The sequence below is a fragment of the Catharus ustulatus genome, chromosome 1 (genome assembly GCF_009819885.2).
Source record: "Catharus ustulatus isolate bCatUst1 chromosome 1, bCatUst1.pri.v2, whole genome shotgun sequence".
NCBI lineage: Eukaryota > Metazoa > Chordata > Aves > Passeriformes > Turdidae > Catharus > Catharus ustulatus.
The window spans coordinates 97437224-97463741 of record NC_046221.1 but is presented as its reverse complement, the minus strand read 5'-3'; the positions used below and the strand labels follow the sequence as shown (position 1 = coordinate 97463741).

The following is a 26518-nucleotide window of genomic DNA, read 5'->3' as shown; positions in this document are numbered from 1 at the left end:
CAGTAGTACACTAGTAGAGCTATTGCTATTCTAGTATACTGCTCCTGGAGCACATTACATGGAAAACTGCCTTCATGGGCACAAGGCCACGTGTTTCAGCCAACCCTACAAAAATTATATGCAACAGAACGCACACGCCCTCTGTCCAGCACTAATCCACCATGTGGACAGCTCAGTCACACCCAAACACTGCCTGAATGGCAAACCTCTTAAATCGTGTTGTCCCAGGGACAACCTTAACATAAAATCCCTGTGTGTACACCATAAGTACACCAACAAAGCATTTGTTTTGTCTTCCTCAGAGTGCAGAGCATGAATTACAGGAGCAGAGTCAGACACAGATGGCCTTGTGCAATGGAAAGGAAAACAGACACTCATTAAAACGTCATCTTCCCCTCTGCTTCCAGGATGGGTCAGCAAAATTTCTCCAGAACTAGGAGATGGAGATCCTTTTTCAGTCTGGTAGATAAATTGAAGGGAGAAATGCTCAGTTAGAAGACTTTCTGATTAATCTGTCAGCGGCCTGCATTGCTTTTGGGACAGCACACCAGGACACAGTGTTTCCCCGGGAGCTGAAGAACTCATAACTGCACCTCCTGTATTTAATGTAATTTCACAATTATAAGCCACACCTGATTATAAGCCACACGTCCTGGTGTCTGCAAATGTCTTGGGTTATAACACAAAGTGTGATAAAAGGTATCTATTCTATCACCATCTGTTGAGGGTGGGGGCAGTGATCCTTATCTCAGTGGGAGATATTCTGCTAATGGGCCATCCATTGAAACCAGGCAGGGCATTGTTCTTTATCTTTTCACAACCCATCCTCCCTCCAGGGAGTCATTTTCTGCTAATGGCCCATTGAGTCCCACTGTGGGACTGATAAAATTACTGCATCCCATTGGAAGTTGCTTCAGCCGGGGGGAAGAGCCCAACATTTCTTACCAAGATAAAAACAGAGATTTTGGGACAGTAAGGGAGCCCCTTTCTCCGCTGGACTCCAGAGGAAAACCGGATTTCTCCACATCATCACTGGACCTCCGGAGGGAAACTGCACCTTCTGCAGGAGCACTGCTCCAACTGAATCACATCTGTCACTGCAAGAGGACTGCAGCCACCATTTAATGGGACTGCTACCAACACCCTGCCTGACGGGGTGTCAGGTTGTACTCTGACTTTGTCAGGGTTTGGAGTTTGTTTCTTTGTAGTACTGTATTTCTATTTTAATTTCCCTAGAAAAGAACTGTTATTCCTAATTCCCATATCTTTGCCTGAAAGCCCCTTGATTTCAAAATTATAATAATTTGGAGGGAGGGGGTTTACATTCTCCATTTCAAAGAGAAGCTCCTGCCTTTCTCAGCAGACACCTGTCCTCCAAACTAAAACAGCAACTTTTCGTTCTTTGTCCACATTTAAGCCCCACCTGATTATAAGCTGCACTTCTGGGTTCGGACCAAAATTTTAGTCAAAATGGTGTGGTTTATAATTGTGAAATTGCTGTATGTTTTTCAAATACAGCTGCAAAAATCAGCCTTCACAAAAGGGCCTTGGTAAAAAGATAAACATTATTTTCATCATTTCTTACCCTACCAGGTTTTTCTCCAAAACATGCATTCTCTTACACTTCTCCCAAGCAACAAGGTGTCTCACGTCCATGAAGTGACCAAATCAAAACACAGAACAACAGCGAGGACATTTAATTATGAGCACATTACTTTTTAATACCTGGAGTGAAAGCAATATCAATTTTCTGTTGTAACACATAAAAACTGTTGTAACACATAAAACAATATAGTAATTTCTGAGTTGTTTAAAAAACAACTTGTAAATTTAAACTTTATCAAATAATTTTAATATTGAAAAAGTGTGCATATAGGTAAATGTAATGATTTGAGAATCTCAAATCAGGATACTAATCACAGAACATCTTGCTGGTGCCAAGATAAAAAGCAATGAGGATCAGCATGTCTACATTAAGCTCACTGTAATAATATAACATCTGTTATATTGGAAAAAACTAAGTAAAAGAAAGGAGGATTAAGACTTACTTTTCTAAGTCACAGGTATAAAAATATGCCATCATTTCTCCATAAAGGCTAGAGGACAAAAATATAACATTGGGTGATTCCATATTTATAAACAACATGTATCCAAGGAAAAAAAAGGGCAGAGTTTCTTTGTCACCAGTCTAACTTTCTTCATCAAAAGTTTGCAATACCTAAGAAAATAATGCCAAAAATTAATTGTATTTTTTGAAGTAGAATGACCTCCAAATGAGTTTAGAAACTTTTTTCATGTCAATCTCATTAATTTTAATATGGTATTCTAGGAATAAGAGTATGCTCAAAAAATCCTGACAATATAATTTATTTTTAACTAGAAAGCATAACTAAATGTTCCAAATCATTAATTAGATGTTTTGAATTAACTTGATATGAATGATAAAGACAAAAAACCTGTTTGTGTGTGCTTCCTATTTCTAATTCCAAACCAAAAAATACCTGGCCAGTTTAAATTTAAAGGCTTGATCAGTCACTGTATGTTAAGTCCAGTATCATCTGTGATTTAATTTAATTTTTCTGAAATTAATTAGGAGATTTTTAAAGGTACCAATATCAATTAGATAAGTAATTTCAGCTTTGAAAAATCTCATTAATGATAAACATATGGAATGAAGATATCACAGCAAATTAAAAATTATGTGAGACTTTCAGGGTGAGGTTTTTTAAAGTATTCTTGATCTAATATCCATATCTGTTAAGTCTGAAACAGTACTAAATCCTTTTGAAAGCATCTTCATTTTCAATATTTAAAGCAGTTGAGCACTTCAGCTCTGATCTAACAAAACAGTTAAGAACATAAGCATATAACTGTAGAATTAAGCACGTGCTTATTTTCAGCATTAGAGGCTTAATCTGTCATTTTTCCTCATGGTCTGTTAAACAGAGAAAAAAAGTCTATTTCTAAGGGGAAACCACAGTAACTGATAAAACAATTTGGGTAAGTATCCACTAGCAGGGAGAAGATTTGGTTCTCTGGGTTTTTAAGGAAGAAAAAAAGAAGAAAAATTGTATTTTTGATAAACACACTTCTCCTCTCCTGCTTCCTGATATAGGATGTTTTTTTCAGGAATCATCAACATATTTCTCTTTCCTAATTATTTACTTTTCGTCTCACTTAGCCAGCAACTCAACTAGATGCAATGCCATCCCCTTGTCTCTTCTTTGTGTCACAACACCCTTTTTCCAGTTTCTTGTCCAACACCCTGGGTGCTGCCCATGACCTCACCTGCCCAGGGCCCCGGGCTGTCCCCTCCTCACTGCCTCCTTCCCCACAGCCACCTTGTCTCCCAACGATCCAGTTTTGATCCCTAATGGCCAGGAAGAGTTCCTGTTTTCACCCCATGTTTTCTTCTTCATTTGAGGCAGCAAGATTTTTACACTCTTTCTGGGCTGATGTCTTCAAATTCTGTTATTCCTATTCTTCCTATCCGTACATTTGCCCCTTCCTCTTTTTTCAGCATTTACCTTGAAAAAGCAATTTTAGTCTTTGCTCACTTCTGACTGAAGACCATTCCTTTTTCATTTTTTCATCCTGTCTCAGTCCCTAGATTCAGACTTAATAATGAACTCTTCCTTCTGTTCTTTTAATCTTCAAATTCCTTTTCTCTGAGGAACAGCTTTTCTCACCTGCCATTCTGCCACACCTTTTCTGATAGTCAGACAATTGCCCTCTCCATCTCACCTTACACACTGACCTTCAGCAGACTCTTCCTACATCGTCACACACAACTATCCCATTTCCTAGGAAAGCTCTCTGCTTTCATTACTTTCCTGCTGCCCTGTCCACTTTTGACTCCACACAGTGAATTGCGCACAGCTGGCTTGGTAGCAATGTGGCTGCAGTAATATGAAGTTTAGCGTGAAATGAAAAATTTACTGAAAAGCAGGACAAACAGTCTGACATTTCACCCAGCCTTGTCTCCTTTCAATCAGTGTTCTCTTCCTGGACTAAGACAGACAACACTGTGTCTTATTCTGAAGTCCTTGCCCTCATCAGCCTAAATCTATTGCCTTTAGAGAAGTTGTTCACCCGCTGCACTTCTCACAAGTGCACCTTTATGTGGCTCTGACTGCTCCCTGTCTTGACTTCACCTTTCTGGCAGTGTGCCTGCTTGGCTGAAAAGAGTCTTAATGAATTGAAAATACAAAAAGGGAGCACACAAGTGTAAATAAAGATGGGCAAGACAGGAGGAGAACAAAAGCATTGCCTGGGCACTCTGGCACAAAAATAGGAAGGCAATAGCCCAGCTGGAGCTAGCAAAGGACATTAAGGTTAAAAAGAAACTATTCTACCAGAATGCTATTTGCAAGACGAAGGTCAGGAAAGATGTGAGTCTGCTGATGAATGGGGAAGAGACAAGTAACAGGCATCAAAGAAGAGGCTGAACCGTTCAGTGTCCTTTCTTACAAGTCTTCCTAGACAAAGCCTGCTCCCAAGTCCCAGCAAATATCAACCCCGTTCAGAACACACAGGGCCAATCAACAGCAAAGCAGTGATAGGTTAGAGACTGCTTAGGGAAAGCCAGGTATGTTCAGACCCACCAGGCTGGGTTTCACCCAGGCTCTGACAGAGATGACTGATGTGACCATGAAGCTGTTGTCAACCGGCTGGGAGAAATGAAGGTCAGAGGGCAAGCTCCCTGATGACAAGGAAAAAGCTACCATCATTTCCATCTTTATGGAAGGACAAGCAATGCAACGAAGGGCATCCAGGGAATAATTAGTCGGTCAGCATCACCTCAGCCCCAGGTGAGCATCCCCTTCTAATCCATTGCTGACGACAGGAAAAGATGACCAGCAAGAACATTCAGTATGGATTTTTCAAGGGAAAATCGTGCTTGGCTTTCTCAGTCTTCCATGAAGGAAGAGTCCAAAGGGAGAGGGAAGTAGAGGTGCACTGTAATTAGACTTGTGATATTATCTCCCCTTTTAAGCTAAGGAAATACAAGTGGGATGGACCCATTGGCTGCAAACTGGCTGGACTGCCAGGCTCCATGGCTTGGCATGCCATAGGTGGCCAGGAACAGCAGGGATACATACCCCTGGATATTTTCATCCACAGCCTGTGCTGAGACAGAATTTACCATGGGCAAACACACAGGACACATCAGGCTGCAAGGCAGGGCAGGAGTAGATGGATGAAACTGTCCACTGTGTCCTCAGTTTCCCTACTGTCCAGTGCCCGGAAGGCCTGCTTCCACAAGCACAAAGGGGGAGGAAAAAACCCTCTATATTTTTTGCAGTGTTTCAAATCAACTGTCTTGTTAAAGTGGAGAGGATTCACACAGCTCTTTTAGAAACACAGTTCTTTTTTTCCTTGGGGTTTGTGCTCATGAGCCAAGCTGGCAGATGCAGATCTTGTAAGCTCAGGTGATGAAGCAGACCCCAAGAGACAATGAGATGCAGCAGGTTAAAAATCATTAATGTTTCTATTACTTGTTTGATTAGATGATGAAAATTTCCCACCAAGTGTGTTTCCAGAGATGTGAACTCAGAAAAAGAGGATTCCTCTGAGATAAAAGGTTTATTTTTTGGGTTTTTTGGGGATTGATTTGTTTTTGCATTCAAAGTAACTCAGTTGCTCTTCTTTTTTAGCCGCCATGCTTTCTTAGTTTAAATCCTAGGGTTTTTTTCCCGATAGCTGTGTCTTATTTTCTTGCTCCTCCTAGAAAATACAACAAATTTAATAGCTCTGTGAGGCTTATGTATATTGCTGTTCTTCTGACTGCATTATCACTGACATTTAATAAAAATGCATTCCCCGTATTTTGTTAGCCAAACATGCAGCTGCTTTTACCTTGCAATAACTGCATAAGCCCATTAAGATATGCTTCCCATTATGCTACTATATTACTTTACAGATTTCACATTTTTTAGTGGAATAAAAAGTTTAATTGCTCCTCAATTTTGGGAACATCAGTGCTTAACATCTTGCATTAGATTCCTGCCTCATCTTTTGCTGTTTCACTCTGTGTCTATAAAACCTTTTTTGCAGTTAAAATTCCTTTCGTGCAGATAGATTCTGTCATGTGTAATGGCAGGAATAAAAGTAAATATATTTAGTGAAGTGTAACATGAAGAACAAGGCAAATTAAACAAGAAAATTAATCATAAGCAGTGCTTCTATGCTGGATTTGTAAGGCTCCAAAAAAGTGAACAAACTCTTTCTGACAGACTTCTTTATTCCACAAGATTTCTGCCCACTTTGCAGAAAGAGAAATATTGAAATTCATTATTTCAATGTAGTGACGAAAATCTGTAGCATAAGATGTATTTATGGCTGTAGTGAGGTCTGTCCAAGTTAGGGAGACATTAAAATTTCTCTAAGGGGTGCAAGTTCATGGAGAAATACCAAGAACCCACTCAAAAGTTAATCTATATGTAAAATGAATGTATGCACCTCTAGTGAAACAAAAAGGTAAAAACTTTTTCCTAAAGGTTTTATCTTCCCGGTTGGTTGACCTCTGGAGCTCACACTGCCCCACCAGCTGCACAGTAAAGCATTGGCATTCCTGCTCCAAGACCTTCTTCAGGTGGAGCAAGGGCACAGTTTGCAGGAAGCTTGCTGATGCCAACAGGGGCAAGGACCCCTATCTCCTTGCAATCCCTTCCTGCTCTCAACCTCGTGGCCTTGTCACATCTGGTTCTTGTCACAGAACCACAAAATCACAGAATCACAAAATCACAGAATCATTTAGGTTGAAAAAGGTCTCCAAGATCATCAACTCCAATCTTTGTCCAATCTCCAGCTTGTCACCTAGAGCTTAGTCCTAAGTGCCATTTCCAGTCATTTCTTGAGCACCTCCCCGGATGGTGACACTAAGAGCCAAGAAATAACACTAAGAAAAGAAAATATCCACTTTTTGCTGCCCTAGGGTTCTCCACTTTTTATCTGGTGCTAAAAAGCCGGTTGAGAGCAAGGTGCATTGAAGGCTGAAGTAGGTGAAACCCTTGGCAAGTTCAGTCTTCAACACCCTCTTTCATAAAAGCATTCTTTGAAGTGAGATTTCTGTCACATTCAAAAATCAAGAGGAACCCGGTCCCCAAAACTAATCTACAACTTTCCCTTCTTGGTCTGCAAAAGTTTTTACAGTGCCATCTAATGATATTATTCTGGTGATGCTTCTAAGATAAATAGAATAAATGCTTGTTTCACTTCTATTATTTTCCTTTTTGTAGCAAGAAATAAGACAGTCTTACTGACCCTGGGAAAACAAAAAAAAAAAGAAGCTGTACAGAGCTTCTGTAGGATAAGTTGTGAAAGAATCTCAGAAACGCGCCCATGAAAATGAGGGCTTTTGACTTATTGGAGAAAATTAGTTTGACAGTCCAAAATGTTGGCATTTTCTAACTTCTGAACAGTTTCTCAAGCAAACGGGGAGTTCTTTGATTTTAATGCAACTGTCTAACTCTAAAGCTGCAATAATAAACAGAGCTGGGAACTGTATTTTCAGTTAATGGTGTATAACATTTTCCATCATAAGATCAAGTATTAAGTTGCTTATAGCATGCAGGCTCATTGTTTTCATAGAAAATTTTCAGCTGTGTAGTTTTTAAGAATGAAGCTGGGACACTCACAGTTCAGTTGTTTGGGTTTCCTTTAAGTAACTCAATTGTAGCTCCCTGTTGGAGCATGTGTGCATTCAGAGCTGAGATAGGAGCTGCAGTGAAGGAGGTGTGATTTCCCAGGCTCAGACCATTTTATTCTGCTGTGTGAAAGTACATCCAATCTACCTGAAGTTTTAAGCTACTATAAGAGGTTTATCTGTTATGTGCCACCAGCAAAACTGGTCACAGGCTCCACTTTTCATGCACTATAATGATGTCCCAGATGACTGGCTTCAGCACCAAAAATCAGTGCTGGCAGACTTGTGTATCTGTCCTACTTGTGACATTCATATGGTCTCAGTGGTCTCCTTGCCTGAGAGCAGAAAACACTCTGAGTGCAAAGCTGAGAAGGAAAGAGACCTGGAAGGTGCAGCATTGGTGGAAAGAAAACCACAGGAAAGCCAGGGGAGTGGGATCACAGAATGGAAAGGGCAACGGTGGATAAAACAGCCACTGGAAAACATGGGATCCTAGGCCTGGAGAGACAGCCCAGGATTGCTAGGTCTTTGCTTTCCAGTAAATATGTGGGAAAATTCCACATCTGTTTTTCAGGTGGCTGGTTGATAGAGAACTACTTTCAGTGGTACCCATTATGCCATTAATTCAAGTGAGAGGTCTCTGCCAGGATATAATGGTCTCAGCTTTCCTCACAGCCACTTAAAAATCAGTCCATCCTTTGAAATGTCTGTATTTTCCTTAGTTGTTAGCGGAAACGTTTGTTTTCTTTTTTTTTTTTTTCCCTGAAGAAACTTGTGCTAAGCAAAGCCCTACTTAAAAGCGCAAATCAAGTGCTCAGAAACAAGAATTAATGTTATTTGAGCAAATGTAATTTTTATGTTCTTGTGCAATGCTAGACAAGTTTCTAAAATCAGATTTTCCAGACATATTCACTAATTGGGCATTTCTCATTGTCTGGATGCTTTTTTTCCTCAAAGCAATTCAAGCAGGGACGCAATAATTCACAGCAGTGGAAGCTGTTCTTTCTATTTAAAAAATCTAAGTACCCATACCCACTATTCCCCTCAAATCCAAATTTTTGCCCAGACTTAAAGTCTAACTAAACCCCCCCAAAAAAGTGCAAAGCAGTTTTCAGACTAATCTGGCCCACGTGCAAGTTTTAGAGATGTTTGAAAACATATCCAAAAAAGTTACTCATTATGATGGCGAGGTGGGAAGTTTCTGAATACAGAAATTTCAAGAGCAAAATTATTATAAGAATATTTACAATAACATCCCTAAATATCTGTTCTCTTTAATATATTTCTAAACTAGGGTTTTAATTCCATTGGTAAGATAGAGCTAAGAAAATAGTATATGGTGGGATCAATCAGAAAGAAATGGGACATAGGTCTGAGTGCAGAAACAGTGACCAAGGAGGCTCGATGCCATGGCAGATCTCCCCCAGCCATGGGGATGACAGACACACTGTCAGCATGACAGCCAGCATATATGACAGCTCTTTTGTGGGAAGGTTCTATTTACAGGAACAGAAAGAAATAGCCATTTGCAAGTTGCAGAACTTTACTAGATATAGGAAATGAAACATCAGCTTACCTAAATGTGAGTTATCCAACAAAAAAAAAATTAAAGGCTGTTGCAGTTATTTGTGGTCTGGAAGAATTCAGTGCCAACACTGCATGTTCTAAAGCTACAGAGACTTTAAAAAAAACACAACAGGGATACAATTCAAAACTTAATTAGAGGGAAATGTACCACAAATCCTGCCAGTCTATATCAAAATCAAATATTTATAAAAATATCTTAAATGGTTACTGATTTCAAAGAACTAAGTACCTTTTCACTTTTAGAATACTAAATAGAAGTTGATCCCAACAGGAGGGTATTCTTCATGTAAGAGATTAAAATGCAACAGTTTGATCTCATAGTTTCCAAATTAATTCGAAAACCTCAGTTTCCTCTTGCACTTCACTCTCATTAAAAATCCTTTAGCAGATCTATAAATTTAAAAATCACTGTGGTGCATTCTTACGATACACAGGTTTTTGTGAAATAATATTAGATTCCTATTTTGTATAAGGAAAAAGGAAATAAATTAACTCCTGGGTAATATCCCTGAAACATTAGGAGTATGAATGGTGCTGGAGCATAATTAGGTTTGCAGAAACTCTCTCCTCTGAACACCCATACACTATGCTATTTAGGTCTAGTTTTGAAAACTGTAATTAAACAGTCAGAAAACCACTGGAAAAGAAGCAAAATAACCAGCCACATAAAAGTCACAGGGAGAAAACAAATAAACAAGCCCCTGGTTGATCATTTAGGTTTCTTAATGAGTTCTGGTAATTCCAGTAAGTTACAGAAGCCAGGAAGAACCTGAACAGCCAGCTCCCTTCCTTTCAAACAACTCTATTACGCTTCAAAAACCAAATCACTGAAATAACATTTCTCTCCGGTATGCATTCTTGTCAGATAAATCTATAGCTAATAATTCCTCTCTGCCTGCTCGTTTATCCATACTGAAACACCAGGAGAAACGCAATTCCCAGAGCTCCTGCTAAGCCCCTTTGCCAGCCTGGAAAGGATTTTCAGTGGCTGGGAGTTTACGGTCAGGTTACAGCATGGCATCCACAGAGCAAGGAATGCTGTCACCTCTGGCAATGATGGTTGTGCACTGATGCCCTGTGCAATGATGGCACAGGGCTGGAGGAGCCACCAGGTTTGCGGAGAACTGGTGGAACTCCGGCTCACTCGGAGCTGACGGTGTCTCTGCAGCTCACCACACCAGCAAGCTGGACAAAGCCACTGGAGCTGTGGATGGACAAGCTGGACTGACTGAACCTGTGATGCCCAGCATTTCAGAGCCAGAAACAAGCCTTTTTAAAGGGACAGACAGAAGGTCACCTCTTTTTCAACACATTCATCCATCTCTCCCTGTTTCCATCATGCCACTCACACAGTTCGGAGCAGGTGGAAATTATTCACGGTTGACTGCTGGGGATTCCCTGGGCAAATGTAACGCTGGATTAGAGAGCTCACGAGTTGTCTTCCCGGGGGCAGGGAGCACAGCTAGGAGACACTGCCAAAATACGGCTGGTGTCAGCTTACAGCTCTGGAGGGAGACTTCCTAATTGTAAATTAGCCACCACTGCCTGGTGGACAGCAGAGGCTCAAGGAACTCTGACTTGTTGCTGTCGTTCTGCCCTCGCCCAGATGCTGCAAAGGACATCTTGACTTTGCCAGGTGCTCGGACATCTGGCCGAGTGAGCAAGGAGCAGAACCTGGTTCTCCCGCCAGGCACAGCCAGGCAGGCCAGGGGGATGGGGCGAGGACCAGACACAACATCATCCCTGCTCTGCATCATCTCACTGCTGGGCTCTGGGAGACCTTGTGCCATGCTAATCTGAATTTCATCTGCATTTTCTGTTTGAATGCAGGGCCACAGCTACACTCAGTTCACTGCCTCAGCTGGTGTCGTGCACACCCGAAATGGCAGAAAAAAATTCAGCCAGCACAAATCTTCATATGACTATATCACAGGATAACAAACCACAACAAACTTACAGGTAAATATGCACATGACTGAATTCTGCCTTTTGTCTCACACCCACACCTCTGAAATGGAATAAAAGGGCAATTCAGTCCGGGAGTACACCAACACTGACTGAGGTACAGTTCAGAGCAAAGCTAGGCTGAACTGGCTTGGAGAAATGTAGGCACTGATGTAGAAATTGAGCCCATTACTTTGGTACAGCTCTGGCTGCAAGCTGATGGAATACCATTGTTTCTGTAGAGCTGTATGAAAGTAAAATTTACAGGTTCTTACTCCTTACTCTGAACAATGAGAAAGCTGGTTTTCACAAGGATCATTATCTGGGAGCTCCCTTTGATTTTAACCATTGGTTAGCAGTTCTGGAAAAAAAATCCTTAGATAGTGGGCTTTGCTTTACTGTTTGGGCAGTCAGACCATCAGCCCCTTCCCCTGTTCGTAGAAGTCTTTTTTAATAAGTTATGCATGGAGAAATACTAAGAAATATAAGAAAATTAAAGACAATGTGGGTATTAGATTTGCATGATATACATGAGATTTTTGTTGTGTGCTTTCTTAGCTGTTCATCAATGTAGCAATCCTCACACCCCAAGGAAAAAAAAACAAAACACAAACCAAATAAGAAAAGTCCAAAATTGGAGGACAATATGGCATAAAGGTCTCTGATCTTGATTTTGTCAGAAATAAAAGCATTTACTCACATAATAGCAAATTCTGATTGCATTACACAGTAGAAAAGAGACATGTTACAACCTATTTCCTTCAGATACCTGCAGACGCAGAAATGCATTGATCCCTTACGGTGGCGAGGGGACCAACAGACAGATTTTCCACCTGTGTCCAGTGGCCCGACACCACCATGGCCAGACCTTGCTTCTGCCCTTTCTGCCTACAGAAGTAGCCTGTACATCATGGCATTTCCCAAACAGCCTATCCCACACCTAATCCTTAAAAAAAAAAAAACAAAAAAAAAAAACCAAAAAAAGCCACCCAACAACAGAAACACCTTAACAGTGGAAAATTAGCATAGAAGCCACCTTTTCTTAGTCTTTTCTAGACAGACTCAATGCTTCACAAGGAAAATTGTAGAAAAGTCATGAAGAGCTTTTGGTGGTAAAACTATTCTGCTATTGTAGCCTGAGTAACTGAAAGAGGTTAGGGACACATTTTCAAGACTTTTAAAGAAAGATGTAATTATGGCATAAAGCTAGTATTGGTATCTTATAATCTTTCATTAAGTAATTCTGAATGCACTGTAGGGTGACTTTAAACAGAACAGAAATATCTATTACCATAATACAGAATACTAGTAAGTAACTCCTGTGACAGAAAAGCTTATGTATTTGGGAAAGAACTGTGAAAGCAGTGAAAAGCTTCACTTTTCTAAATTAACTCTGATCTCCAGATTTTGATACTGAATTTTTGAGTCATTATGTTTGAATAATATAAGGGACTTGGTATATAATACACTGCTTTAGATTAGGTTTATGAGGTGTCTAATAAAGCAGGATGTTCATCTCTTTTGTCTTCTGGGTGAGGACTCTTTTATTATAGTGTAGTATCTTTTGTTTTAATGCTGCTCTGCAGTGGATTGCCAGCTCATTAATTTTTCTGCTATAACACCCAAATCCCTTTGCTGATCAGTGTGCTGAATGATTGATTCCCTGCTCCCAGACTAATTTTTTACATTGGACTGCATTTACCATCTGGTAGATAAATCATCCAAAACACTCAAATTCGGAGCCTGGTTCCAGTGATCCTCTTTGTTTGTTCAGTCAGCAGCATGAATATCACTTGCAAATGTGGAGGTTGTGTTCTCTCACCTGGATAACTGCTCCATATTGCAGACACAGGTTTTAACAAAGAGCATTGAGGCAACAATAAACCTCTTCTCGTTAACAACAACAATAAACCAAAAAGCCCCCCAGAACAACAAAAAAGAGGTATTGGTTCTTTGTGTTTTCTAACCAAAATTTTTGTTTCATCCATACCACAGCTATTTGCTTCTGACATGAAAAAGAGTATTTCTTACAGCACAGAACTGATTTTGCACATTCTAAACACATTTAACTATTTTCACAAATACATCCTTTGTGGGTAAACACCTGCACAAGTGGAGAAAAGGACATCCTTTGCAGTTAAAACAGAGAAATACAATGAAATAAATTGCCTTCACAACCCATGTTTTATATGAGAAAACAATTCTATAACCCCAACAGGAGCCTGCCTGTTTTATTTTCACTTTTATAACCCTGAAATGATACTTCCATAAAATTATACTTCCAATCAAGAAACTCTGCCTCACAGAATTGCTTTGGCAAAATTCTGGGAGAGGTGAAGGATGAAGAAAAAGCTGTGGGAGAGAGACGGTGCTTCAGAAAAAGAACCATTCATCTGCCCACTGCACGTGGCAATATTGCTGAGGTTGGGGACAGGGCATCCCTTTCTTTAGTCTAAGGATTTTTTGCTGCTCTTTGCTTTTCTGGAGAACCCATTTGGCACAACACACTGACCTCTGTCTCTCCCAGAGGGATCAGGCAGAGGCAGCACACAATCAGAGTCAATACTAATTAGCAAAATGTAAACATTTCATTAGATCAGTGCTTCCCTGATTTTTTTCAGCAACAAAATGCTATCCAGCCTCAATTTTTTATCAAACTTTCTATGGAAATACTTGTTGAAAGCACTGTTTTAGCTATCTCCCTCAACCAGCTAAGGACTTTATAACTCGTTCATGTGTTTTATGGACACCCTTAAGGATTAAAACTTGTATTTTCAGAAGTACTCATTCATTTTGAATGCCTAGACCGGACACTTTCTGAACATGCACGAATACCTTTAACTATCCTGTCTCTCAAGCTTTTGTGTTGCTTTGGCTAAGAATCTTTTTCAGATCAAAATTTTAGAGGAAATAGAGCTACTTCTGCAAATTATGTTTATCCAAACACTCATTCTTTGTAGTTATATGTGAAGTGTCTCTGAATAGGAAAGAAAGCAAGTAAATCTCTTGTGAGGTACAACAAACTCCTCCATACACTTCAGGCTTAAGCAGCAGGACACTTTGTCACCCACTGCTGAAATATGTGTGTTTACAGCAGGTTTTCTATAGCCAAAAACAAGCAGATGTGACAGCACGTTTTCATGGGGGATGTGTCCCTTCTTCCCTCACCACCTGCAGTGTTCTCATCAGTCTCATCAAACTGAGACTGGTTAAAACCCTTCCTAAAGCAGCATTTTTTTGTCAGCCACAGGTGAATACTGACATGTGTCAGACTCCTGAAGCTGGGTGTCAGAAAAGTGTCAGTCTGGGAAACAGCTAGGGCTGAATCTGGAATAAAGCAATCAGAGCCCTTAAAGACGTGCATTTCGCGTTCCCCTCAAACACACTATAGTGATCAAGGGTAGATTAACCAGAGTTTGCACAGATCCAACTCTCTGGCTTGCCTGACTGCCCCCATTCACCCCATCTGCTTCCGCATGGATCCCATGAGACTGGTGTGAGGCACAGGAGATGCCCCAGGGCCTTTCCTTGAGGAACACGGCTGTTGCCTGCCAGCCAGCCACGCAACTGCAATGAGGCTGCCTACAGCTTTGCAGCCAGGCACAGCCAGATTTCAGGAGGTTTTGGCCTCCAGACAAGACCTGAGACATTTCATGTCCTGAGCACCCTTTTGTCTGTCTACATTGTACCAGTTCTCTTCTTTGGCTGCTCTTCGGCGGATGGTCTGTGCATCTTACAAAAGACAGAGAGCTTCACACCTATTTAAGATACATAGGAGCATGCCGAGGTCTCAACCTGGTAGGAAAAGGTGGAGAAGACCCAGCACCTACCAAGACAAGTCAGATCACTTCAGAAAAATTACTGACAGTTTTGTTTTGTTCCAGATTTTCTTCCCTTTAATTTTTATTTTTTTTCCCTGCTGGTCTTAATTAACACTCTTCTTGAACCATGGATGAAGATCCTGCCAGCTTGAACATAGTTATATAATGTGGGTGTTTCAAGACTGTAACTGCAACTGAATTTATTTTTATAGTACGAAATCAAAAGAGAGGTATTGCAAGGGTTTAGTTTTACTCTAAACCAGATTCTTTAAACACTGTATCTGTAACACATAATCCACTATCAGAAAAGTCCTGCCTTTTCAGTCCTTAGAAATTATCTACTGTAATGAGAATTTAAATTATCCTAAAATAAATCCTGATTTGCTAGTCAAACACTGCCTCCTCATGAACCACACTATGACCAGTGAGGCAGTTTTAGAACAACTTAAAAGAAATTGAGCACAGATATCAGTGTAACATTAAATTGCTCTCTTTAACAGAGAAAGTCACATCAATGGATATGCAAATGAATGCAGAGCCTGATCTGTGTACCAGCTCCCAGCCAGCCGGGTCTGGGGATGTAATCGGGTCAGCGAGAGCTGAAGTCTTTCAGGTGCTCCTGTAGCAAAGACTTTTACTGGCATCTTGCTCTACAGAAGTTCCCTGTCAAGAATCTTGAGAGGGAAAAAAAGAACTGGAATTTTTTCTCCTTTAAAATAAACAAACAAATAGTAAAACATTTGACCCATACATCCCAGATATCTGATGGCTCAACTAATGGCACCACTAGATAGTGTCCCAATAATACAAGATTAAACAATTCTGCTTTCACATCCCCCTGAAGCCATCTGTGAACTAAATTAGAACCAAAGATACATTGTAGTTGTTTATCAAGACAAATAAACAGATTTCAGGTTCTCCAGGAAACTTTAATTTCATCAGATCACAGTTTTGACTGCTGAACTTACTCCTAATCAGATTTTGTCTGTAACTTCTTATCCTTTTGTGGAAGAAAAATATCATACAAAGAAGACCAAGAAATGGTTTCATAAAATAAAATTTATTTTCAACTGATTTAGTGAAAAAGCTCTTCCGTATACACTTAGGAGTTCCACAAAATACAGCTCCACTCTCCCACATTCTTTTTCTTCCTCTATTTCATCATATTTCTAAATTGTTAGAATTCCAAGATGATCAAGGAATAAACTACAGCAATTAAAAGGGCTATTTAGTTTACAGCATAACATTTAATTATCATTTTCTTATAATCTAAAGATATTTTTGGGACAGAACATTTTTTAAAAGACTACTTCTACAAAGAATGTCCTTGGTCTTCGGTTCTACTGCCAGTACAGTCAGTTTACAAAAAGGCAGGCTTCCACCTCAGTAATACCAACAAGCCCTCATCTCCACTCTTGTTCCACAGCACCTGTAAGGACCAAGAGAGGAGGATACGCAGGAGTCCCAAGTCAGGAACAGATCCTGTTTCAACACTCCTGATGTTCAGCATTGTTCCTTCCACAAATGTTACAGCTACTGTTATCCTGGGAGCTATTGCCACTGCCTGCTTTGTGGACACTTGCCAAAGTCTGACCACAGGCTGGAAAAGTCACAAATGCTTTCAGTTGATGGATCAATGGTGGAATGTAATGATCTCTTTAGAGGAAAAGGGTACAGACTCCTGTCAATATCTCTGCATTTGTACCTCTCCACCCACAGCTTCTTGGCCACAGCTTCTTTTTTTTTCAAGTCCAAGTAAATATTAACTCTCCCCTTTATCCACTCTACTGACAACTCTAGAAGAAAACTGACAAGATATAAAATATTTATCCTTGCATCAACAGGAAGAAAAGGACCAGACTTCTTATTTTCCCCTTAATAGGAATTATCAGAGAAATCTTGGTACAGAAAGAATGTTTCCTCAGCAGTATTTTCCACAACAAACACAGCCTCTTTTTTCCTCTTTTCAGAAAACCAATAAAGAAATTGGATTCAATCCAATCCCCTCAGTCAAGCCTCAATTGCTCCATCACACTACCAGTTCACACTAGTGACAATGATGGAGTGACACCTGTTACAAGATGATTTTCTGCTATTCTGACACATTCAATTCTACTTTAATTACCTTTTGGCTCTTTAATCAGCATAAGAATCTGTACTGCAAGGACATTACATGTCTAGGCAATTACACTAAAGGGAAACAAATATATGCATGCTACTGTCCGAGTTTTAATTTCTCTTTTTAATAATTGTTTTTACTTTTTACTTATAGTTGATTTATATTCATGCCTTATGATAGTTTCTCAAAGTGACATGTAACCTGACTGAGTTTAGATCATTTACTTCAGAAGTTCAATTGGCACAAACACACATCACATTTCATTTGGCTTGACTGTTATAATTCATTTACAGGAACATAACTCATAGTACAAAAAATAACCAATTATTCCAGTCCCATCTACCATTTCAGATCAAGTGCAAGTATGCAAACATAAAACAACATGTAATCTTAAAATTAGGTATAATTTACCTGAACCTATATCTCTCTCTTGTCTGTATCTCATCCCTTGCTCATAATGTTCTCACCAACATGGCTGCATATCCTTAGCACAAATTGGTTTTGCTCTGTGCAACTTAGAATGATATACCAAACAAAACCCCTCATCCACTTAATTTGAGCAAAAAAGCACAAAGGGTATGTCTGTTCTAGCTGATAAGCACAGATGAAAGCCAGTCTTGAGGCCACATCTCATTCTGGTTCACAGAGCCCACACTGAGCCCAGGCAGAAACCACGGCAGAGCTCCAGAGACCAGCAGTGCCTGAGGTTTATATCCTCCAAAATCCATGGTCACATCTGCCACGTGGACTGAGCCAAGGGAGCTACATGCTTGTGTTCACTCTCCCCTGTTACAGCAGGGACAGCCTGGATCCAAGCCTCAACAACACAATAGAGTAAGATACAGGGCACATAAAACTCATTTTGGCCAACTCACTATTTATCTGAAGGCTTCACCTCAAGTGTAAACACACCACATATGAGTAGCTTTAGACCCCATCTTATCCTAAGGAAAAACAGCTACATCAGCACCATAATAGGTGTCCAGCAATAGTAAGCCTGGGGATTCGTGCTACAGGATCTGGAGGATAGACGTGAAGGCATCTAAGAAAGTAATGGAAACAAATGCAACATATTGGAAATTTAAACAGGATCTCATCTTGCTCATTCAATCCTCAACAAGCTATCTTGAAACAACTTTATCTTTACTCACTTCACTCAGAGAGATCTTAAGACTTGCAGGGGCAGCACACAGTCTGTGACACTCATAGGTGGTGCACAGAATCGTCCCTAGCAAGCCTATTTTATCAATGAGGGAACCGCACACTGAAAGGCTTACAATACAAGCATATCCCTGTTAATTAAAATCATGGGTGTACACATCCATACCAGTGCACTGAGCAATATCTCTCATTGAGTCCACGTACCTTCCACCTAAATCTGCAGCGTTCAGTCAGTTGTGATCCAGCTACTCTCCCTGTGGCTCCACAGGTGACCAGAGCATATCTCACACCAGAGATTAACCAGACTAAAACTGAAGCTGACTATGCCCACGGGCAGTTTGTGTCTCCGGAGAGCACCATCAGATTAGGAGCTCAGGAAGGAACTGCATTCTGTACTTACCTTCACACAGGGATGCCCAATAACGCCCTGTAGCTCCCAGTCCTCTCACTAAGGACACAGCTAACCCAGAGCCTGGGCAAGCATCACACTACCAGTGTGGTGGGCACATGGGCAGTCAGGGAGTATCAGAAGTGTTACAGAAGAAGACAGCAGGTAGCGCTGGGGATAATATAACATCTCCAAAACACCAGCCTAGGACTCTCTTCTCCAGAAAGAAATGCCTATTTTGTTTTTACCCCATTCTGCGTAAAATGGGGTTATTGTATTTCATTATCTTAGCTAAGTACGGATTGGCAGATGAACAAACACACACAACTCCATATGGTCAATTAACTCCAGATACGTCTTAATTCTCTGTTTCCTGCTCTAATCACTTTATCAAATGTTCTTCCCTTGGCCAGGGATGATGCAATTATATCATAATTTAACAAAAGGCCAAGCAGAAATGCATGTGCCAAAGGAGCAGAATCAAGGCTGAAAAAGCCATCTTTATGTTTGTCTTATCTGCCTGTGTCCTCTACTTGAAATGTTCTTTTGTTACAGCAAACTCTTTCTTAAGCAGCATATTCTATAGCAATAAAGGAGAGGACTTCAGCATTTCTGAAAAGAAATAACAAATAAATAGAGGTAGCTCTATAATCTAACAGTGATAAAATGTTACCAGCCCTGGAATCATCTCAAGAAGAGCAAAAAACCTGTTAAGGCAAGAGGTCAGACTGATGTATATATTAAACTTGCAAAACAGTAAAAGAAAGGAGAAGCATTTTGCTTTTTTGAATATGGAAAACAATTCAGAGAGTCCAGTCATTTGAAGAAGTAGTAGTAGTGTTCTCAAGTTTAACTTTCAGTATAAACAGCAATGTATGTGGTAGCAGTCCACTGAGAAGGGTGCTAATGCCAACATCTGGCCCCATGTGTAAATACAGGAAACTCATCTTTTTCAGGGAGTAGCTCCTTCAGTAAAAGTTAATGAAGCTGTGCAGAGGTAAGTGAGAGGAAAATCTGACCCAGATATTGTGTGTTGATTTTAGTTTTTTCAAAATAAAGTTGAGCACTGAAACCATGCCATTTTGCATGAAACAGTTAACACACAGCAGAATCTGACTACTGCGTTTGAAACAAAATTTTCCTTCCATATTTTTGGAGTTACCCTGAAAAGAGTGCTTGCCACAAGTATGTATATAGCACATACATTTGCTTGTGCCTATTTTTAGTAGAACCGAATCATGTTGAATGCCTTCAATATAGCATACGGTTTTCTAATTCCAGGCTGGAAAGCCCTCTTTCTGTGACGGTTTCCAAATAATGATGTCCCTGTGCTCCACATCATCTTAGAAACTTCCTCATACATTTCAGCAGCCTTCCATATTTAATCTCACTGATTAATGCTCATGCCATGGTCTAATGACCCACATGTCTCTGATGGGTAAGCCGCTAACGCCAGTGACACATTAACCTATTAACCTCTCTTTAAAAATAACCATCATATTCGTACAAACAGAACGAAAAGTCAGGCAGCAGCAGCAAAACGGTAGCATTGAGGTATCACACAGTAGCACAGTGTATATCTAAACTGGGAAAAACGAAGAGGAGCATTTCAGGAATGTGTAGCAGATTTATTATATTGCAAGACCATTTTGCCACAGTTTGCTGGTCTGCGAATTTGATAGCCTGCTTTAGCAGCATTATCCGTATTGTAAAATGTAATTGGGAGGAAGATCACTCTTCCGTTCACTCATTTCTTGAAATCTCTGGTACAGTTTGGGGACGTTACCCTGGAAGATACTGGGAGTTCCTTCCGACACGTAAATTGCCTTCCAATCCCGCTGAAGACAATGGGAGCGGGGGCTCTGCGCACAGGGCGAGAAACCTTCATCACCTTGGAGAAGGCACTTTGCACAGCTCTCGCTGGCGATTCGTGCAGTGGAATAAGCCTATCATTTTAAAAGGCAGGAGAAGGCTTGCACAGCCATTTTTCAGAGAAAAAAATAAATCTCCTTTTCTAAATAGTAGTTTTAGAAGACAAACGAATCTTTCTAAAAACCTGTAAACTTTATATTGTATGTATTTACTTTGTTCTACTTCAAAACCATCATATCTTCCTCAAGATCTAAGAAAACGTGCTGCTGTCATGACAAACCACAACGCAATCTTACAATACCGGCATATAATTATGTATATTATGTATAAGTCATGCAACCAAAGCAGGGGAAAACCCAAAGAAAAGCTTATTCTGAGCACATCACGGGGTATCTTGCTGCCTGCGCCTCATCCAGAGCGAATCTATACAACAGCCGGCAGACGGACGGGCGGAGAGGCTGCCCCGTGTCTGGGCTGTTCACAGCAAGAGTGAGACCCGAGAAACAGCCCGTGTGAGCCATCGGGGGCTGCGCTCACGGCTCGCACCCTCCGCTGGCGGCAGGACGGGCGCGGGGCAGCGGGAGGGGAGCACGGCGGAGGAGGGGCGGGATGCGGGCAGCACCTGCCGGCACCGCGGCGGGGGGCAGCGGGGAGCAACAAAAGCCCAGAGGCGGCGGCAAAGCCCTTCCCTTCGGCGGGGAGACCTCGCAGAGGGAGCTCCCGACGCCCCGGAGAGGGGCATCTCGTCGCCGGCCGGGGAGCCGGCTCTCAGCACCCGGGGCCGGGGCGGGCGCCGCTCCTTTGTTTTCCGCCGCCCGCAGCGCCACGCCGGGCCGGGCCGGGCGGAGCAGGGGGGCCGCGCTCAGCCCTCCCTCCACGTGCACGCGTGGGCTGCCCGCAGGGGTGGGCGCGGGGCGGGAGCCGGCGGGGCATTACCTGAGCAGTTGATGCCTTTCCCCTTGCCGCCGCCCTGGCACTCGGAGCCGGGCAGGGGATGAGAGGCGCGGCCGGCGGGCAGCGCGGACAGGGCGAGGACCAGGAGGGCCGAGGTGTAGCAGAGCGCCAGCGGGGGTCCCGCCCGCAGGAGCGGCCGGGCGGCGGCAGGGCTCTCTCCCAGCATGGCGAGGGGCGGCCGAGGAGCAGCGCCGGCGGCAGCGGGATGGCGGCGGCAGGCCCGCAGCATCAACCGGAGCCCGCGGCGCCGCCCGGGCGGGACCCTCCTTTCTCCGCCGCGCCGGAGCGCACCTTCAGCATCCCCGCCGCAGCGGCCGCACGGACCCGCTGCTGCCGCCGCCGCCCGGGCGCGGGCAGGGCTGTCCCCGCCGGGCCGCGCTCGGTCCGAGCCCGTCCGCCCGCGGTGCCGCCTCGCCCCGGCCGCGCTCCTTTGTGCGCGGCGCCCGGCAGCGCCGCCGCTCCGCCTGCAACAAAGGGAGCGGAGCCGAGAGGCTGCTGCTGCCGCCGCCGCCGCCGCGGAGGGGGAGGAGGAGGAGGGAGAGAGAGCGAGAGCGAGAAGGGGGAGGAAGCACACGTGATGGCAGCCCCCTCCCCCGGGACCGGAGGGGAGGTGAGGGGCTTCTCCTCGCTCGGCGGGCAGGGCGAGCGGCGGCGGCAGCGCCCGCCCTCACGGCGGGGAGCGGGGTCCCGGGGCGGGCTGGGCCGGCAGCGGGCACGGGCGACAGCCGTGCGGGGACAGCACGGAGGGTGATGGAGCAGAGAGGGTCCCCAGGGCCCTCCAGGAAGGAGGACCGCTGGCACAGCGTTTGTCACTGTCCGAGGTGGTTTTTTTATTATTCACTAATAAACCGGCGTGAGTGGGGTTGGGAAAGAAAGCAGAGACCATCTCTTCTATGATTGTAAGGGTTGCGTTTAATTTTTACTGAACGGAAGCCCAGCACGTATAGCAGGAGCATTTGCACCAGTCCAAGTCAATTAATAGCTTTAGGGTGAAGGCAGTGAGTTTTGTAACAGAGTGCTTTTACTATCTTCGGCTTTTCCCGTCCTTTACATTGAGAGACTTCAGAGGTCAGAAGCACTGCACAGGTAGAAAGTGCCAGGCATATATCTTGAGTGCAGATGCTCAGCATCTATCTGTGTGGCTGAAAGCTTTGTGTAAATTGACAGCACAGTGACTGTTTTTATATAGTGAAAACACAAGACAATGCTTTACATTCAATACTTCCTGTCTCAGTTGTCACATTTCATGCAAGTTTTTTAATCCACTGTGCAAACCATTTGTTTTTCAGGAGTAAAAAACTGCTTTTTCTCCTTGATCTCTCTGCCACTACACACCGCTGATGGGCTGTAAAGTGTAGAGCTTGTGTGAGGAGATCTGGCTTGCACTAAGGTATAGCCCTTGTGTGAGGGGACCTTTGAGCAGTTTGTTAACCAGAGCAGTCAAGAGCAAGGCCATAAATCCAGGAGTAATCTTTGGGGAGGCATAGTGGTCACACATATCAACAACAGATTGTGGTCTGTTTAAATGCAGCATTGAAGACTAAGTCCTGTATTACTGAGAGAGCAATTTCCTTTTGGCATAGGGGGTTCAGCACTGGCTGCCTCTGCCAAATCAGTGTACTTCTGTAATTACTTGGTGATGCTAGATGTGAGAAGAGCTCTGCTTCTCAGTAAGGGGGGGGCACATTAACTCAAATGGAACTGGTTCTGATGAAACTGGACTGCTGAGGTACACTGGCCAAGACGTTAAAAGCTCTCTAGGTTTGCATGCTGCTGTCTGGTTTGCTAAGTAGGCAAACCTCTGGGATCTTTGGGTCATGGGGCTGGCACAGATGTTTTGGAGGTAGCATTTTGCTGTTGTAGGAGCAAATGCTCTGTATAACTCCTTCCATAAACACATTTAGATCCATTTTACACTAAATACACCCTTTTCCTGTACTTCTTGCTGAAGAACTGGACCAGAACAGCCCTCATCTTGAACCGATTCAAGACCAGTTTATACCCATTTGTCCTTGTGCCATCAGTGCTCCAGTTAGTCATTTCTCTTTCCCTTGCATCTAAATCTGTAATATATTTATAGAAGTAGTCATAGCCACTATTTGCTGGTCTAACCTATCAGTACATTTTATTAGTCTCCCCCTGTAAGACAGAGCCTCTGTAACTCAGATTTTACTGCACTAGATAAAGTTTGGATTCAGCTTTCAGTTTGTAACAGCTTTTCACAAACTATTGGCAGTCTCTGCAATGGAGGCAGTCTCTCCTGATTTCTTCCAAAATTACCTTTCCTAATACAGCCAGTCTGCCTTTTATATGACCAAATCTCACTGATGGTTCAGATCATACTGTGAGTGATGAATACAGACTACTCCTCACATTTGTCATTTACAGCCCACAATAATAAAAATGTTTTTTATAAATGTCTGAGTGCATGACCACATATTTTCCCTTGTTGCATTTCATCCTATTTATTTTATTCCATCCTGTTTCTTTTATTCCAGTCCTCAAGATTATGTAGCCATCTTTTTGGTATATTCTGAGCCTCCTTCTATTAACAGTCTTGCACAGTTCTGAGTCCACTTCCACATCTACAACTATGAAAAAAAATATGCAAATACAAACTGTAGTACAAATTTTAACAGTAACAGTACTTTTCCCAGTTCAAACATTCCTATTCCAGGGCAGTAGGTAGTCCACAGTAGGGAATTCCCAATTGAATTTACAACTTTGTTTCAGTTCCCTATGTCTTTCGGTTTAGACAGGCAAAATACATCCTGGGCTTGTGGAATGGTTTGGGATGGAAGGGACCTTAACTACCATTTAGTTCCAACCCTCCTGCCATGGGCAGGGACACCTTCCACTAGACCTGGTGGCTCAAAGCCCCATTCAGCTTGGCCTTGAACACTTCCAGGGATGGGACATCCACATGCTCTTGCAGTTTAAAGTTGCTGCCCCTTGTCCTAGCCATATAAACCCTTGTAACAAGACCTCTCCAGCTTTCTTGTAGGCCCCCTTCAGATGCGGGAAGGGAGTTATAAGGTCTTCTTTGAGCCTTCTCCAGACTGAACAGCTCTAACTCTCAGCCTGTCATCATAGAAGAGGTGCTGCAACCCTCTCATCACCTCTGTCTCTTTTGTGTACTTGCTCCAACAAGTCCACATCCCTATCTTGGAGGCTCCAGAGCTGGCCAAAGTATTCTGGGTGGGATCTCCCAGGAGTGGAATACAGAGGGAGCATCACCTCCCTTGGTCTGCTGGCCATGCTGGTTTTGATGCAGCACAGGACATGTTTGGCTTTCAGGGCTGCAAGTGCACATTGCTGGCTCAGGTTGACCTTCTCATCAACCAACACCCCAAATCCTACTCCTCAGGACTGTTTTCAATATATACTCTGCCTGAATTTGTGCTTGGGATTGCCTTGATCCAGGTGCTTTAACTCACGGAGCTTCATGAGGTTCACCAGCCCCACATCTCAAGCGTGTCCAGGTCCCTCTGGGTGGCATCCCTTCCCCCAGTGTGTCAGTCACACCACACAGCTTGGTGACATCGGCACACTCACAGAGGGTGCCCTCAATCCCACTGCCCTTGTCTCCAACAAGTGTTAAACAGCACCAGTCACAATACCAAACCCTGTAAACATCACTCATCACCAGACTCCACTTGGACATTGAGCCATTGCCCGCAACCCTTTGAATGTGAGAACCCAGCCAATTTCTTATCCCCTGAGTGGTCCATCCATCAAAATGAGTATCTCCTGTTGTGCAGGACAGTGTCAAATGTTTTGCACAAGTCCAGATAGATGATGTCAGTTGCTGTTTCCTTATCCACCACTGCTGTAACTACATTGTGGAAGGACACCAAGTTTGTCAGGTATGATTTGCCCTTCATGTGAAAGCTTTTAACAAGTCCAGATAGATTGTAAGTAAACCTTATGGGATTTGGTTTTGACTTTTTTTTGTTGTTGTTATTTTTTGACTCTTGGGATGAATGACATGCCATTTTTTATCTAGAAAAGCCACATCTGAGCAGTGCTATCTGTCTGGAAGCATCTCTAGCTGGTTTAAAGTGAGTGATACAGTCATGCTTGATTGGCAAATTCACACTATGCCAGCTGGGTATTCATTTCTATTCTGTTCTCTGATATATGTATTAAAAAAGAACCCTAAACACTTTCCTGCCAGCTTTGAAAGCAAAAGAATCAGAAAGAATTTGAGCAAGCTGCTTCTGCGGTGCAAATTGTTGCAGATGGAAGGAATGCCACACCAACAAAATGACAGATCTTGTGTGTCTTTGGGATCACACTAAACTCTGCCACATTTGGTAACTTCCATCTTTGGCAAGTAAATGTAACTATTGCAATTATCCAACAATTTCACTTTTGCTCACCTCCAACTGCTGTTCTGTGAAAGTAGGAAGCTATACAGATTGATAAAAATTGTTGTCTTTGGTGAACTCTTGAATACCACCAGCAGTTTTTAAGTCCCCTGCTGATGCACACACACAATTTCTGCCCTCCTCTCCCCTGATTTTTTCCAGTAGTTGTAGAAATGAAGATGTACAACCAAAGGGAAACAGGGAATATGAAAGAGCAGAGAGAAGCTGCCAGAGCAGCGAGAGTGATTTCATTTGCCAGAGATCTGGATACAATACAGATGCACTTAATTGTGAAAGCACTGTTTTATTTCGTCTTGGAGAACAGAGATCTATAATTTAGCGAAACCATCAAAGCGTTGTTTGGAGCCCCCTGTGGCCTTGTGCATCACACAGTAGAATCCTGCTCTTGCCAGGTATTTTGCCAGAGAACTGTGCTTATTAGTCTCAACTTTCCTTCTTACCCAAAAAAAAAAAAAAATAAACCAAACTTCCCAACTCCTGTACTTGTAAAGAGAACATCAAAACTATTAAGAGTATAAACTGGAACAGTGTTCACAGGATCAAAGAAACACAAAACTGTTGAGGCTGGAAGTGACTTCTAAAGGTCATCTTGTCCAACTTGTCGTGTTCAAGCAGGGCCATCCTGTTCTGATT

The 26518-nt window shown here is 42.6% G+C and overlaps 1 protein-coding gene across 2 annotated transcripts in view; it reads right to left on the bottom strand.

Annotated features, from left to right (window-relative positions):
* The window catches only part of TMEFF1 (transmembrane protein with EGF like and two follistatin like domains 1), a 117293-nt gene extending 95541 nt beyond the window's left edge, over positions 1 to 21752 (bottom strand). Inside the window, exon 1 of one of the 2 annotated variants that reach the window (XM_033062812.1) lies at positions 21477 to 21752. In XM_033062812.1, coding sequence (XP_032918703.1) covers positions 21477 to 21723 — 247 coding nt within the window. In that variant the 5' untranslated portion in view covers positions 21724 to 21752. The remainder of the gene's footprint in view (positions 1 to 21476) is intronic. The other variant, XM_033062820.2, reaches the window with a different exon arrangement.
* Positions 21753 to 26518: the final 4766 nt, after the last annotated feature.